Here is a 16229-nt window from a genome sequence, read left to right on the forward strand (position 1 = left end):
TGAGGGAAAAATCACTTCTCAAAAGTCTTTGTAGACATATTCAGTGAACAGACTGTGAAATTTAATAAGCTCACGGACTTCAACGGTACATTTCCTTCTGTGCTCCACAGGAGTTTCATCCGAGAAAGGAAGTGCATCCACAAAAGCTTCCCCACAGGAAACATTAGCTTAGCCATGCTTATCTGTCTGACCAAAGGGTCTTTGTATGTCAAGGAAAAACGAGGTGGAATGACAAGTCCATTTGGATGTGACTTTTAATGATCAGTGTGTTAAATATAAAAGGATAGAAAAAACAGTCTGTTCTTTGAGTGTGAGGCTGCTGTACTAGACTTGTGTCATTGCACATCACCCACACCAAATTGTACCGTTTTGTAAAGCCACATAAGGAGAAGTTGTCCACCCACAAACATGGGAACTTAGCTCTCCTCTGGCTCCTCTCACAGACCCCCCTCTGTGGTTTGGCTGGGCAGGTGGGACTTTTCAGCGGAAAGGCCACGCTGATGGCTCCAGTGAGACAAATACACATTTCCAGTCCAGTATTATGACCGCTAATCAACCTATGACCATCATCATCTGCTCGCATTTCATCATTGTCATGATATTTTTCCAGCATTCCAGCAAATTCTCAAGGCAATATTTAAGAGACAGTTTTTTCTGTTTGGTGTGGGAGAGAGTGTAGGATTGCTTCTGCCAGGGGAAATGTTGTTCTGTGATGTCAGAAATCGTTTTCGAAGAGATTTATCTTTGTCAGTGCTATAAAATGTGAATTCAATGATTTTTAAATGACCCATAATGGTTTCACTGTTTTTAAATGGGTATGTGGGAGGTAGATAATGAGAGATAAGGAATCTTCAATGTCGTGTGTGTGTGAATCTGTAGAAAAGTGTTGCTCGTGTGTGTATGTGCATGCCTGTCTTTTTGTTCTAAGGTAGCCCCCTCCGTCACTTTGCTTCTTCTGTCTCTCATTAGATGTGATGGAGCAGCCTGGGCTGTGGCCCCCTGTGTATGGCGCCCGGGGCCCACCCTCCCACATGCAGCATCCTGCTGTGTACTCCCGATCCCAGTTTCTACGGCAACAGGAGCTGTATGCTCTCCAACAACATCAACAGCTCCAGCATCAGCATCAACATCAGCACCAGAGTCACCAGACACAACAGACGCAACCACAGTCTCAACCCCAGCAGCAGCACAGGGCACATAACATGGACATGCAACACCAAACCACTCACAATGTACAGGTGAACAGAAGGTCACAATGTAACAAGAAAGTTCTGATGATGTTGATGATTATTATTATGACAGCAGCTTCATGATTCCATCAATCTAATCGACAACTTAAAACAGTAATTCACTCTAGCGGTGTGAGTCATGAGTCATCTAAGTTCTCACATGAGTATTTTTAACTTTGCTATTTTTTCTGTGATTTGCTTTTTTTTTGGATGGAGTGAATAGTTGAATGTGGCTTGTGAAACAAATAGCATTTTGTGTCAGTGTTCAGTTTTCCAGAGATAGGTTTGTATATGATTACATCCACCTGAATGAGATGTTGTGTCATACATACTGATATATAAATCTATTTATTGTAATGTTGCAGATGCAGAAGAGGCCAGAGGAGCCTTCTGTTGAACTGGAGGAACTCATTTCTCAGCCCAGGACGTCTAAACCGGCTAAGCCCTACTCTTACAATCCCCCTCAGAGGAATGCTTCTCCTGCTGGGGCTTGTGCTACCCACCTGTCCCCGTGTTGCCAGTCGCCTTCATTAAGACCTCATCCCAAAAGCACTCCCTCCACCCCCTGCCCTGCTCCGAGCCCTGCTGCAGCAGCTCTTCACTCACCTGCAATCAGCCCAGCGCCACCTCAGATGCCAAAGGGTGCTGAATCCCAGGACAAGCGAGAAGTACAGCCGCCACAGGATTACCCAGAGTCTCTGGAACCAGGTACACAGAAGCGTTTATATGTATCAGTGATGATAAGTTGGCATGTACTGATTTATCTTTATATAACTCAACAACAAATAATAATCATAAAGTCTGGAAAGTAAGTAAAAGTACTAAAACCAGACTTTACTCCACAAGAAGTACAAGTTCTGCATTATCATTAATATGCACTTAAGTGAAAAACAAAAGTAGTTGTTGTCCAATGAATAATGTTCATTATTATATGTTATGGTTAATTTTTAGATTAATTTTGCTGCTGCATTAATGTGTATGTTGCATTTTACTGCTGTAGATATTTAGTACTGGTGTCTTTTGCATAACTGTATTTCTATAAATTGATAAAGTAATGGCTCTTAGTGTCTTTGAAAGATTCATATTTTTATAAGATTCCCCTTGTTCAGAGACCAATCAAATAGGAAATGACAGCCATGTGACTGTGTGCAGAAAATGGCTGCTAGCTGAAGTTAGGTTGTCCACTACTGTTACCTCGATAATCATTGAGGAACACCTCAATTCCACCCCTCGCCTTTTTTTCCGCCCCCACAGGCCTTACACTCTCTTCATAATCATTAATGTCTGGCTCATGGCCACCGCACGCCAGAAGAATTGTGTCAGGCACTCTGATAAACTAAAGGCCTGGCCCACTTCAAACAGCACACAGTTGCATGTGGTTCTCTAGTTCTTGCTGGGAGATCAAGGCAGAGTGGCACTTCATTTTCTCTCCCTTTTACTCTCCCTTCACTCTCTGAAAAGTAGCAAGGGACTGAAGTGAAGAGTGGGCCTGATATGTATAAATCTCTAATTATGTGAGAAGAGTGTTTTCTCTTGTATTTAAAAATGTAATAAAATAACACAAAAAATGACAATTTTAAGAGAGATGTTTTGTTAGTTTTCATCTAAATATGGGTGACAACTTCCGATGGTCTCATCTATTCCTGTCTATTTCCTCTTCTCTATAGACCTGCCTCCTGGATACACCTATCCTGGTATTGCCATTGGCTACAGGAGTGGACCGTCCCCTGAGGATGTTCATCTCGTTGAGCCAGCAGACCTGGAAGCGGTCCAAGTGGAGCCTGCTGAGCATGCTCCCTCATCTCTCTCCACCCTAGGGGAGGAGCTGGACTGCCAAGCTGTGGTCAGACCTCTGCCGGAGCCACTCCCACCTGAGGATGTGGTTCAGGAAGAGGAGGAAAGTGTGGTTGAAAGAGTTCTTGAGCAGAGGGAGGAGGTGGAGGTAGCAGAGATAACTGCCACCCACTATGTGCCTGGAGAGAAGGAGGTGGAAGAGCAGGGGCCCAGTGAGGATGAGGTGCTTGTTTGCCCCCCTACTGAAAGCCCTGTGTGTGAGGCCGCTTCCTGTCCAATCCCCCTTTCCACAGAGGAGCCTGAAAGGCCAGATGCTGTCATCACCTTGGATGAAGAAGAGGATGATGAGGCAGTGGAAGAGAAGAGCCAGGTGGAGCATGCTCAAAAGGTCAACATGCCTGGAGAGCAGGAACCAGAGCTGGCCGCCATCACTGAGCTCAACCCCGCTTCCCCTGCAGTCCCTGAGCCACAGACCTCAGCCCCCGAGGAGGCAGAGGACAGCGGGCATCGGCACGAGAACGAGATGACCCCTGACGACGCCTCGGTGGATTTAGTGTGTCTTTCTCCCGCCACTACTTCTGCCCTCAGCCCTAGCAAGGCGACCGATGCCATGCCCCACAAACCTCTTGTGCCATGCTACTGGAGTCTGGAGCTGCTGATTGCTGCTGCCTTCTGCACAGACGTGCCCCCTTTTCCTCTGTTCCCTTTCAGCGCCCCATCAGTGCCCCCATCGCAGCCCAACCCCCACCAGGGTATGGAACTTCTGAGTGAGTTGGCAGATCTGGAGCTGCAACAGCAACGGCACACCTGCGGGAAAAGCCAGGGTGAGGGACAGTGGGTCTTCCATTACTCATACCCTTTAACATGCACACAGAAGCAGTCTCACATCAGCTGAATGCACTCCGTTTTCGTAGTTTACCCTCCTTTTCCTCTGTGTCCACTGAGACCAACTCCCACTCCCCCCTCAGGCCTAGCCTCCGTCGCTCTGTGTTCCCTCCCAGATACTCCACTCTTCCTCCTGGTCTCAAAAGCCTCTGGTGGATTCTAACACATCCCCAGAGAAACTGTCTGTATGCCTGCTTGCCGTTCCTCTTCTTTGGTGTGTTAAAGGCACTTTTATTTCCTAAAAGGCTGTTCTAACGATGCAGAGGCCTCAGGAGAGGGAGGAGAAACAGGAGGACAGGGCTGAACTACTAGTGACGGGTGTACACCTCCCTTTCTCACTCCCTCTTTCTCTCTCCCCTCCAGTTTTCCTTAGGGAGCTGTCTCTCCATCCTGCCGCTGTTTGATCCACACATGTGCAAAAACGCACACTCACAACCAAATACACTTAAAATACACACATTTGGAAATGCACACACTTTAACAGAAAGGGAAAAAAAGAAATGCACCAATTGGCTTTCCTCTCTCCCAAACACAACATGTTACTGAAAGTTAGCGTGTAATCACAAAAGCAGTCGATGTTTTCAGCACCCTGGAGCATTGCCTGGCTAATTAGACCCCATTGTTTTAAAGTGCCTTTAAAAGCTTCCTTGTTTTTCAAAGCGCCATGTATTTTTTTTATTCATGCAAAAGGATGTTTTGTGTTTACCACAGCATCCTAATGCATTTAACTGCTCCCAAAAGAGGCTTCTATAAAAAGGGTATCATCAACTGATTCCAGAGTCAGTGATGTTGTCTTCGTGATGTGATACTGTTGACAGCTCAGGGAAGTGGCACATGTCGTTTCAGAGTCACAACAGTAGTCTTTACAAAAACAACTACTAACACAAGTGAGGATGAAGATTTCTTGATTTATTCATGTAAGGATGTAAGTTAGAGTGTCTTTGTAAACAAAATGTCACACTTTTCCATCTTTGTGACCTAGACTGTAACCCTGATATTCCTGACTCATTCAGGGCCACTGTAACTAATACTAACAGAGATTTGATGAGTCTTCATTCATACAACCTCAGAAACTATATGCTGCTGCTTACTTATTCTGTCTTATCGTGCCAAATTTCCCTCATATCACTTAACCCCTTAATTCTTTCCCTGTTTATTCATACATCAAAACAGAATTTCCAACATGTTTTACTGTAAAGTCCTCAAAAAACACGTTTGGGCATAAGATGAGTTTTTTTTTTTTTTCAATCTTTTGCTCCGTAACAGAAGAGGAGTTGCTGATGTTCGACCTCCAGAGTCTTGCTACCTTAGCCACAGCTCGTGCACTGGAGATGAGCTCCCAGGAAGGAAACAGTACAGGTTCAGGACGACACTCCCCAGCCCGCAGGATTCTCAATTTACGTAGAAAATGCAGCTGGACCCCTCGAAATGAACCAGTAAGTCTGGCAATCTGATGTACCATTGTTAATGCCACAAAAGACTAATATTCTATCGTATTTCTTAATTTATTTATTATTTAACAGTAGTATGGATCATTTAGTCAACACAGTGTTCATTTAGCTGAGGTTCATCAGTTATTTTTGATGTTAAAAATAACCACTAATGATGGTGTTCTTCAGGTGTGCCCGGCCAAAGGTAGCATGGAAACAATGGACGCTCCTGAGCTTGCAATGCGTGTGAAGTTGGCGGAGCTACAGCGTCGCTACAAAGAGAAGCAGAGGGAACTGGCCAAGCTTCAGAGAAAACATGATCATCAGTGCGTTTGACCTTATCCCCCTCTCACAATTTCCTTTCATACATTTGACGTACAATTGACACACTGATGTATAATTTAAAAGAGGAAAAGTCTTTGTCATTAGAGCCTATACAGACCCACACAGACTGTATATATGGGTGTAGTATCTCAATATTCTTGCTTGTTTGTGTGTTTGTTTTATGCATGTGCAAGCAGGAAGGAGGAAACACCTCGCAGCCCAGCAAGACGAGGACCAGGGCGGCCAAGGAAGCGGAAACCCACCCTCACTACAGGTCCACTGTCCTCTACTGAGGGCCAAAGAAAAGTCAAGTGAGTATCACTCAGCCCATCTCCGCTGCTGGCTCTAGTCCAGCCTTGCCTGATAAGCCTCTCTGTATCGCTGGTATACAGGGACTGCCTCTCATTGGCATAAACAGGAAATGGGAGAACACAGCTGAACCTTTTAAGAAAGTCAACCTTAACCCTATCTAATCTAATCAACACTGGCATTAATTGTGTGATATTATAATCCCTGTGAGGTGCCTGCTAGAATAATTATCCTTCGTGTATTGACTGCACATATGTTCAAAACCATTCAATGGTTTCAGCCGTGCATAAAGTAAACCTCAGTGACTGTACTGTAGTGCATGTTAAGCATTGCTGGTTTAGGGTATAGCTGGCTGCCAGTGGGGTTTAGGAGGTGGGGCAGGGGACGACAGGCAGAGGATGTAATTAGAGTCCTGTGAATTCTCCTGTAATCTGTCCCAACAGCAGGAATGTGACACACCACTGCCATTACAGTCCCGCAGGGTCACCGGGGGTCCAAAGGATAACATGACTGTCACACAGTCCAGGCACTCAGAGATAAGCTGACATTTAGTGCTTTCATGCAATGTATGTGCATGAAATAAACAATTAGTGGACTACAGTTAAATATAAGGAAAGAGGGTGATGGGGATTGGGGATGTTTGACAAACACGGACCATACTCATCACATTAAAGGAGTATGAGCTTCAGGCTCTGTCCAAACAGGGGTACCATTGCTCTTTGGGGTTAGTGGTGCATGGGGGGGTTGGTGGGCATGGGTGCCCGGGGGATAAAGGTTTGCTGTCAGGCTTCAATTAGTGCTGTCATCAGGGTTTGGAAAGGCTTAGTGGACTAAATGTCACCTCGCAGTGTCTCTCTCTCTCTTTCTCTCTCTCTGTCTCTCTTTCTCTCTCTCTCTCTCTCTCACCATTTCTCTCTCTCTCTCTCCTCCTCTCCCTTTTGCTCTGTGGTTTCTGGGCAACAGTCCACAGCCTTCCCAGCTGCTCCTCTGCCATGTCACCTCCACTTTCCTTCCACCCGTGTACCCCTGCCCTCTCGCCAAGGCCAGCCCTGATCCAAGTAGGGATGCTGATTCTGGGTGACAATGACACCCAAATGAAAGGGTAACAGGCCAGGACCCTGCAGCAAAGTGCAGCAGAGGGAGGGTGGCTGCAGACATGGGGGTAGTGATGATCCAAAGACCACAGTACACATAAGCGAGAATTCTTTCTTTTATGTGTCAAAATTTGAGCAAAAGCTGTGGTACTTCAACTTTTTTTGCAGAGGAATTCAGAGAGCGCTCTGTGTTTTTGGCTGTGTGTACAAACCAGTGGAGTATGATGTGACGCTGCTGAACAAGGAGCAGGCGAGCAGACTGGGGACTGATTAGCCCCATGTTGTGTTACATGGCAGGGTTATGTAAAAGCATGTACTGCACCTGCCATTCATGCCACTACAAGACACTGATGCTTGGGTGCTATGATGGAGGGCAGTGGGTCAGTGGGTAACAACGGAGCCTTTAAATCTTGGCTCTTTTTCCTTATTTTGCTCAAACAACAATGACTCTTTCCGTTAGCATTTGAGTAAGTAATTCATTCAAGCCTGCCTTGCATTCAATGCATCTGTGCAATTACATATGCATGCAGCTGTGCACTTATGAGGCGTTATGCAGGCATTGTTTGTTTTTTGTGCGTGCCTCTGTTATTCCTGTGGGTAGAGTGCTAGGGTCCTTCGTGGAGTGTTGATTGGGAGGGGGAGCAGTAGAGAAGTGCTGCACGCCAGCAAACCCTGCTAATCAATTCTGTTTAATTAGTCACTGTACGCTCAGCCTTACCAGCCCCCCACAGAGGGGAGGGACTGTCACATTGTGTTTGTCAGCAGCGGAAGGCAAGCCGTGGCGGGATCTGCCTCGCAGGGACAACTCACACTTCACTGTCACCTCTGTCACTCTTCTGTCAGTCAGTGGGAAGACAGTCCCACTGCCCGACAATTGCCTTCATTCTATTCATGTTCTGTTACAGATGCACACTGACACTGTATGTCTGCTGATGAGATCTGCAAACAATCAAGGCGTACATACAGTCTTTATTCATGCACTGGTATATGAGGTGCACACACACAAAATGTACAAAAATAATCACTATATCAATGTTTAATTTTGTATGCATGTTGTGATGTGTTAAAGATCCTGACATATTGTCTTTCACATAGTTACAGTACAGTCAGTTGCAACCTCTGTGTTATAAATTTTGTAAAATTCTTGACAATACACAGGCCTAGTAAAATACATGAAAAAAAAAAGGGAATTTGGATGCACTGCATTTATCAACTGCACATTTAAACCCTGCTTACTCTGTAAATGTGAGTGATTTCCTAGGCTGTATGCACACTAGGAGAGGGGAAGTTAATCTTTTGTTTGAGCATGGCCTGGCTCACGTCAGTGTGGTCTATGGGCAGGCTTCCAGAGGGAAATTCAAGGGCATTTTGAGTGGTTGGCCTGTGATGCTGCTCAGCGTAGGGGAAAGAGTGTGCCACAGTGATATGAAAATGCAACTGCAGAGCTATGATATTCACTGAGAACAATAGAGCTGCATACAAATGCAATGCCTTCCAACCATTCACTGTATCTTTCAAAGCGATGCAGTGCTTCACAAGCTGCAAAGACACTCCCTAGATAAAGCATTAAGGCTTCTTATGCCACACTGCCCTCAAACAATCCCAGGTTCCTTGTTAGATCCCAATTTTTCAAGTGTGTGGTTCAGGCATTTCGCCCTCATTTTCCTTTTTTTTTTTTTTTTTTTTACATTCTGTTCATCTGATGGAGAAAGGAGAGTTATTAGATCCCACAGAGAGGTGACTCAACTCTGTTTTTCCCCTGTGATCACCTACCCCCTCTTTTTCTTTCAAACCACCGCCATTCTTCTCTAATGAATGCCTCTCCCTTGTTTTGACTGGCAGGTCCATGGGGGCGGGGCTTGCCCTATCGCCTGAGCACCTAGCAGGGGGCGGAGACAGCCAGAGAAGGAAGAAGAGGCTGTCCAGTCAAAGCTTTGAGAGGCTCAGCAGCACGCAGGTCAGGGTCCCCCTGTCCTCTTCTCCTTTGTCCTCTGTGCAAGTAGAAATGAAAGACAGCACTCTTTGTTTCTCTTCGTTTGCTTCATTCCTTCTTTGCATACTATTTATAATTAGGTGCTAACCTCAGGAGTCAAATCCTATGCCTCACATATTAATACCTTTTTCATTGAGGGTGCTACTATTCCTTTTTCTTCTCTGTATGTGAGCAAATGAGAGCCCCTTACCGCTGACGTTTTGATGCTTTTGCTGCTGCTGTGACCGGGAGAGTAACCGGCTCTCTCTGACTCTCTCATCTCCTGCTCTTGCAACAGATAAAAGCGCAGGGCTGCAGAAAAAGCAGTCTCCATAGTGTGCTCAGCTCAAAGTTGGCCGGTGATGTGGCTCAGTTGAAACAGAAGGCCCCGGGTAAAAAGAATCTCTCAGGGACTGGCTCCAGGGACAAGGAGGTTTCGCCTTGTAATGTCAACCCCAAGCATGGACACCGAGGTCAGGGCGCAAGCAAAGCTGAATCCAGGCGAGAGTCTGGAGGGCAGAGTGACACAGGTAGATACTGGAAATAATAGTATTGATTCTGCCTGATGATGCACTGTTTTAGTGAGTACTGTCTCTGAGAACAATGCACAAATTCTTAATCTGTGTTTTCTTTCTTTTCAAAATCCCTCAGCAGCTAGTGTGGACAGTGGCCCCCAGGAGAGCTGGACTGGACTGGGGCGTCGTGGTCGGAAAAAAGGGTCTACCTCTCTGACACAGGGTTCATCCCATCTGAGTCGGTCTAGAGCAAAGGTTTTCCACGGGCAGAGACAGGAAACAATGGAGGAGGGAGAGAGCTCCCCACCAGGCACCGACTCCTCCGATCAGGGTGAGGCAACAACTTATGAGAATTAGTAGTAATAGGGTGATGAATAAAACTGGCTTCAGCGTTTGTCCTGCTTATTTGAAGAAAGATACATAAAGGCTAGCTACAGAAGAGCAACCACTTACAAATATTCTGGGTGGTTGGATAGACCCCTTTACAGTAACCCTGAACCCCTCTCAACCAGTGGGTCAGTTTATTTATTTTTGAAAGTTAAGTCATGTTTTTCTCCTCATTTATTGAAACAGGTGGTCCTCTGAATCCTGTGAACAATCACAAGTGAGCTTTATGTTACAAAAGAACTCCTGCGGCACATTATTGCACATGTCAAGCTTAAACACACACAAAAAAAACATCATATCTTAAAGAACCACAGAACCACTGACACTCAATCAGGTATCCTCTTAAGGCCTCCACTGTCAAACTCAAATGTGCCTTTTGTAAATTTGTAAATTACTTTGAAAGCAAACAGAGGCGAGTGAAAAGGTGTTGACGAATGGCTAGTAAACGACAGTGGAGCTCGTAGATATTCAACACCTCACTGATTGGTCTAGCTGGCCGACCTAGACTAGAATTGCAGCCACAGCTGTGGACATTTGCCTGTGAGAGATTTTGACAGTCCTGGAGACTAGCAGACTGGGTCAAAGAGGTGCTTGAGAGAGTGCAGTGACACACACAAACCGACTCCTACACTCCCTGAGCACACTATTTTTGAAGCAAATGGGGTCACACCAGGAAATACCACAGAGGAAAAGCACTTCATACATCATTTCTATGAACAGTTAACTATTTACTTAAATGCTAATGAAGTGCTTGCAACATGATGGAGAGTAAGTTTAAAGAACTTCACTGGTTTGTAATTACTTTAGGAGATGGATCTGATAAAGCCGCATAAGTTCATGTAACCCTAAATTTCTATTGTAAAATGTTTTCTATCTCCAGTAGAAGAGGAAGAAGAGGAAGGCAGTTACGACACTGATGAAGGACAGGACTTCAGAGCCCAACCCCCCAGAGATGTCACTTCTAGCTCCTCTGTGACAGGTCCGAGTCCCTCATCTGTTGTAAAACTGGAGGCCAATCAGAAAGCACGGAACAAAAAACAGAGACAGGAGCTTTATGGTAAGACTGTCCTTTGAAAATGATTTATAAGTCAACAAAGCTGCCCCACATCTTCATGGGAAGCATCTGGTTTGTGTTTCTTCTCCTGGGTTGTTAGCTTACTCTGAATCTGTTTCTCTAATTGAACCGCAAAGGCTCCCACAGTCTGTCTGGAGCAGAGGGGGAGGTCAAAGTGAAGAAGAAGCCCCCGTGTAAACTGGGCCTGGCCTCTACAACTAGAAACTACCATGAAGATCATCGGCCTGAAGGGGTTAGCAGGTCATGCGGACCCAGGTCCAAGGAGCCTCGGTGGGGCAGCCTTGGGACCCGAGGCAATCGCTACAGGAGAAGCATGGGATTGGCTACTTTCCCAACCACCACTGAGAGGCTGAAGAGGGCGACCCGCAAGAACACCATGTTGAGAGGCGCAATCAATAAGGTTAGCGAAAAGTACTTCAGGATATCTATGTATAAAATTTAGACTTGTTTAAATCACTTTTTTACATTTCCTAGAATAAGGAAACTGTAAAATTAGCAGCACAATAAGGGAACAAAAATAAGTAGGTTCTTTTTTGTACTGTATGTCTATAAATAGGCTGTACTTCAAGTTTTAATGATGTGCAGTGCAGTCACGCCACATATAGCGCTGTGACGGCACTGCATGTAGCCCATGAGGAGTCCTATCATCTCATCATACCCCTAATGTACATGGGTTATGGATGAATGTGAATATATGTGAAATATATCAGATGAATTCAGTGAATCCTCATTTTTCTCTTGTAACAATGTGGAAAAAAAATCCCTAAATGACAAAACTAAGAATAGGAATGTTTTTTTTCTGTTTGTTTGTTTTTTCTGTTTTACTTGACAGAAATTCAGAGCACAATCTGTTTAATAGTACATAATTAAGTTTCACAGTACAGTAGTGCTCTCTATTACGTAAAATTATTTGTATCTTTTAACAAATAGTGCAAACAACAACCTCGCACATCTTTTTTCTCTTTTGTTATTTTTATTGTGTATTGATATCAACACATGCTTTATTGTTTCGATAACAAAAACTAAAAGAAATTTATATTTTGCTCTGTTTTGTCTTTAGTGATGAAAAAAAGATGAAACACTATAACACTAATACTGTCCATATTGCACGGGCTTACACTTTAAACATGTAAATTGCACACACAGTTGTACACAAATTGCTCAATGGTGAACACACTTTGTTGAATCATAACCTCTATGCTTCTATTCACTTCGACAGAGGAGGAGCTGCTGGTCAGTCGGAGCTTCGTCTCCACAGAGTGAGCAGGGAAGTAAAAGTCGAAGAAACAAGAACCAACAGGTATGAAAAAAATAAAAATAAAACTCACACACACACACACATACTGTCCTCTGCAGAAAACAGTTATATTCAAACCAACAAACAGGTTCTTCTTCAGAGAAAATGCCAGTCCTTCTTGTCTTCTACTTATTCTGGTGATGTGTAACCGTCCCAGATTTCCATGAAGATTGTTACAGTAGAACTATTAAAAGTACTTAGCACATTGCACGTAGATAGTCCAACCTCCTGCTGAGTAATCTTAGGGGAGCAGAGGATGGGAGAGTGGAAGTGGGAAGCAGGGCGACTCGCACCTTCTGCTGTGACAGAATAAAAAATGTTTGAAGAAAATGGCTACTGATAGGAGATGGTATAGGCACTGAAAAGCCCCCTGTGGATAATTGCAGCTTTAAGTAGCATGCTAAAGGAGTTCTTTCTTCTGTCACACGTTCTATCTGCATGTTTATGTTTTCACCATTCCTGCCTCCATTTATGTTTCTGTGCCTTCCTTCTGTTGTGTTCAGCAGCCAAAAGGACGCGCTGTGAGTCGACTATTGGAGAGTTTCGCAGCTGATGAAGGCTTTCAGATGGATGGCAGCAGCTTCTCAGAAGAGGAGGAGGATGGCAGCCATCCATACGACAATAAGAGTCCTGCAGGTAAAACATAACCCTGAAAAGAGTTTCAGTGTACAGGAGGTTTCAGGTACATTAAACTTTAAATGTGGTCTTTGCTTTTTTGTTCTGCAGTTCCTAACTGTGTCCTGACCAAAGAACTCTTAACTGATGGGCTGAAGGTGCTGATCTCTAAGGAGGATGAGCTTCTTTACGCTGCCAGAGTCCACAGTCTGGAGCTGCCAGACATGTAAGTACATAGGCAGTGGTCCAAATGATCAGTGTAAATTTATTAGTAGTACTTTTACTCACATACATGTAAACTTGATGTATCTGGTAGAATGGAACTCATGCAAAAAGGCATTTTTACAAGCCGATGTAGTGCACATGGTTGGAAATTCAATTAATCAATTAAATTAACCCATAAAGACCCAAAAGCATCTACTGATTTAAAATGTTTAATAACTTCTGAACCACTTATGTTATCAATACAAGTAAATAATTGGCGTAAAATGCCGTTTATCGTCTTTTCATGGAGATCAGATATGACCCATTTAGACGCTCAGAGGCTCTAAAGTGAACATAGAAACACCATCATCTTCTACAACATTAATTCACCAGTAAAAAACCCATAGGGCCTGATTTACTAAAGGTTTGCGCATGTAAAAACGTGCGCAAACTTGAGTGCGCACGCAAAAACACGTTGAAGCTTATCGACTAACAGAACACACCAAAGGTTGTGTCTCTCAAATGGCACAAAACAGCTGACACAACCCATTTAGCGAGTTTGCCTTGATGAATATGCAACATGGGCGTTCCTGCCAGAGTAGATGCAAATATTTATGTAGTGCACAGAATGTGATTTAAAAACCTGAAACTGATTGCAGTGGCTGATTTTGCGTCTATGTTTAGCACGTCTGAAAGGCAGGTTTTAACTGGCACAACTTTGTGCAAAACTGGCTGCAGTTGTGGCGAGGAGGCGACATAGGCACAACCAAAGTCAATGCAGAGAATGAATCTTTTCTGCTCACCTCAACATTTTTGGAATGATAGAAGAAAAAATAATTGAGACATATGGCCTACCCACCAACGCCATTTTAGAACTTCTAGATGAACTAGGGGATGATTTGGAGGAGTCATGCAATACCTTCTATGACAAAACTCCTCCAACGTTACATTTCCTTGCGTCTGGATCATTCTAACGCACTGTTGCCATTAGCGCTGGTGTATCCCAGAGCAGTTTTTCCAGCCTACTGTCTCCACGACAACCACCAGTAGCGCACGCAAAATCCTCATTTAAATAGGGTGATCTCCAAGACTTTGCATCTGTTGTCATTTACGCAGGCAATCTTAGTTGATCACCTGTGACATGCAAATCAATAGCAAGTGCATTTTTAGCACGAGCAAGCAAATTTGCGTCCATTATTTGTGATCTTGGTAATCAGGCCCTTAGAGATTGATAAATGACAGTGGATGGAGATGTTTAGTTATTGATATATTTGCTGAAAAAGTCACTTTTCCTTCAGTTTTCCGTGTTTCTGATTTAATAAGCTTTGAATTCACCATTGAGTTTTTATGAACATCTACATGATCAGTAAATTAAATGTCGAAAAATGCATGATTTTTACTGAAAAAATGCAAAATACAGAGGATAATATTGTAATAAATGATGATGAATCCCTTTAGAAAGGTTAAATCTACTGAAAATAATGTTTTGGGAACAGTCACAAAAGTAGCAGTGGGTCTTTTTGGGTTAAAGGTTATCATACAGTACATCCTTCCAGATATCAATGAATGAGAGCTAGAAGTGTCATTCGTCCTTATATAATAAATCCCACATCTTCCTATACCTGGCTCACAGTGTCAGTGCAGCTGTGGCTCCAGCAGCAAAGAGATACTATAATAACAGCAGGAGTGGGAGTAGTATATGACACAGAAAGACAAGAATAACACAAAAAGCTGAAAATAGCTTCATCTTTTTCTCTCTCTCTGCTGTGCTTTTCCTTTAGCTTTAGCATTGTTATCGATGGCGAACGAGGAAACCGCCCAAGAATCTATTCACTGGAGCAACTGCTGCAGGAAGCTGTAAGTTCACCCGGCTGCATGAAAACACTTAGTCTTCTCTTTGTCACCTATTGCCTTTCACCCTTTTTGTGTCCTCTGCTTTCTCTTTTAACATCCCCTGCCTGTCTCTTGGGGTCACTGAGGCCATCTAAGCCTCTTAAGTGAATATGAGCAGATGGAAGGCAGGATCTTTGGGTTTGGTTGTGATTCTGTAAATGTCCGTTAAAGCCAGTTCTGTGTGTGGGTGGGATAATCCTACTAACACCTGGATCCATTCTTGTTGTTCTTGGGAGAGATGTTCTTAGGCTTTAAACAGGAGGTGATGTGAACTTTACATCCCTGCTGTCTGTAAAGTAATGATGTTGTTTAAGGTCTCACATCAGCAAAGACACAGAAAAACCTTTTCCATATAAAGGCATTTAAAGAGAGTTTTAAATAATGGTTTAAAGATACAAAACTGATTAACCAGCTTATTGTATATTGAGGCATTTTTATAAAAATAAGGTCATCCTTTTTAACTATTTCATTAGAGACTGAAGAACTTAGACTACAAGATCATTTTAATTAGTAACCCTTGCACAGTTTGATATACAGTCATGGAAAAAATTCTTAGACTATCTAAAGTCATCAAAAACAATGGTTATGTAATCAAGTACTAACTCCTGTGTGTATCGTGACTAAAACAGGCAGAAAAGAAAACATGGAATGCCTAAAAGCATTGTTTTTGGCAGTACAATGCCATAAATGATTTTGGTTAATATCAATAAAACCATGGAAAATGGCTGGAAATCAGCACTGAAATTAAACTCTCATGAGCTATTTTTGTTGTTATCATTATATTGGTCCAAACAAATGTACCTTTGGATGTACAAGGCATTAAAATGAACAAGTAATTGGAGAAAACAAGGGTGGTCTATTAATTTTTTCCATGACTGTATATTTAACAGACTTAATTATACAGTGCATCACAGACAGCACATTCACATTCTTGGCTTGTTTATTCCCATTTAGGTAAACCATGCTGTCTGGTATGCTTTACATCACAAATGGAGTGTTTCTGTTATCACAGCAAGTGACTTTTGTTCCATTTTCTGAAAGAGCGCTGGTCTTTGTACTAATAACAGCTGGGTCACCCAAAGCAACGCTGTCATACCCACAGGTTCTTCAACTGTGGAAATCAGTCAGCACTACTGCCAAAGAGGGCACAGGACATTGTGTTTACAGACAGAGGAGTGTCCAAAGACTATATGTATGAACTCTGAA

General features: G+C 43.4%; 1 protein-coding gene across 1 annotated transcript in view; it reads left to right on the top strand.

Moving 5' to 3' along the window:
- Positions 1 to 16229, top strand: part of bahcc1a (BAH domain and coiled-coil containing 1a) — a 68797-nt gene that overhangs the window by 44977 nt on the left and 7591 nt on the right. Inside the window, 15 exon segments of the mRNA XM_030140749.1 lie at positions 970 to 1238; positions 1595 to 1937; positions 2897 to 3847; positions 5175 to 5344; positions 5528 to 5664; positions 5860 to 5973; positions 8908 to 9022; positions 9336 to 9567; positions 9689 to 9883; positions 10820 to 10996; positions 11131 to 11414; positions 12234 to 12314; positions 12815 to 12947; positions 13038 to 13152; positions 14912 to 14987. Coding sequence (XP_029996609.1) covers positions 970 to 1238; positions 1595 to 1937; positions 2897 to 3847; positions 5175 to 5344; positions 5528 to 5664; positions 5860 to 5973; positions 8908 to 9022; positions 9336 to 9567; positions 9689 to 9883; positions 10820 to 10996; positions 11131 to 11414; positions 12234 to 12314; positions 12815 to 12947; positions 13038 to 13152; positions 14912 to 14987 — 3392 coding nt within the window.

Source organism: Sphaeramia orbicularis, chromosome 8 (assembly GCF_902148855.1).
Source record: "Sphaeramia orbicularis chromosome 8, fSphaOr1.1, whole genome shotgun sequence".
Lineage (NCBI taxonomy): Eukaryota > Metazoa > Chordata > Actinopteri > Kurtiformes > Apogonidae > Sphaeramia > Sphaeramia orbicularis.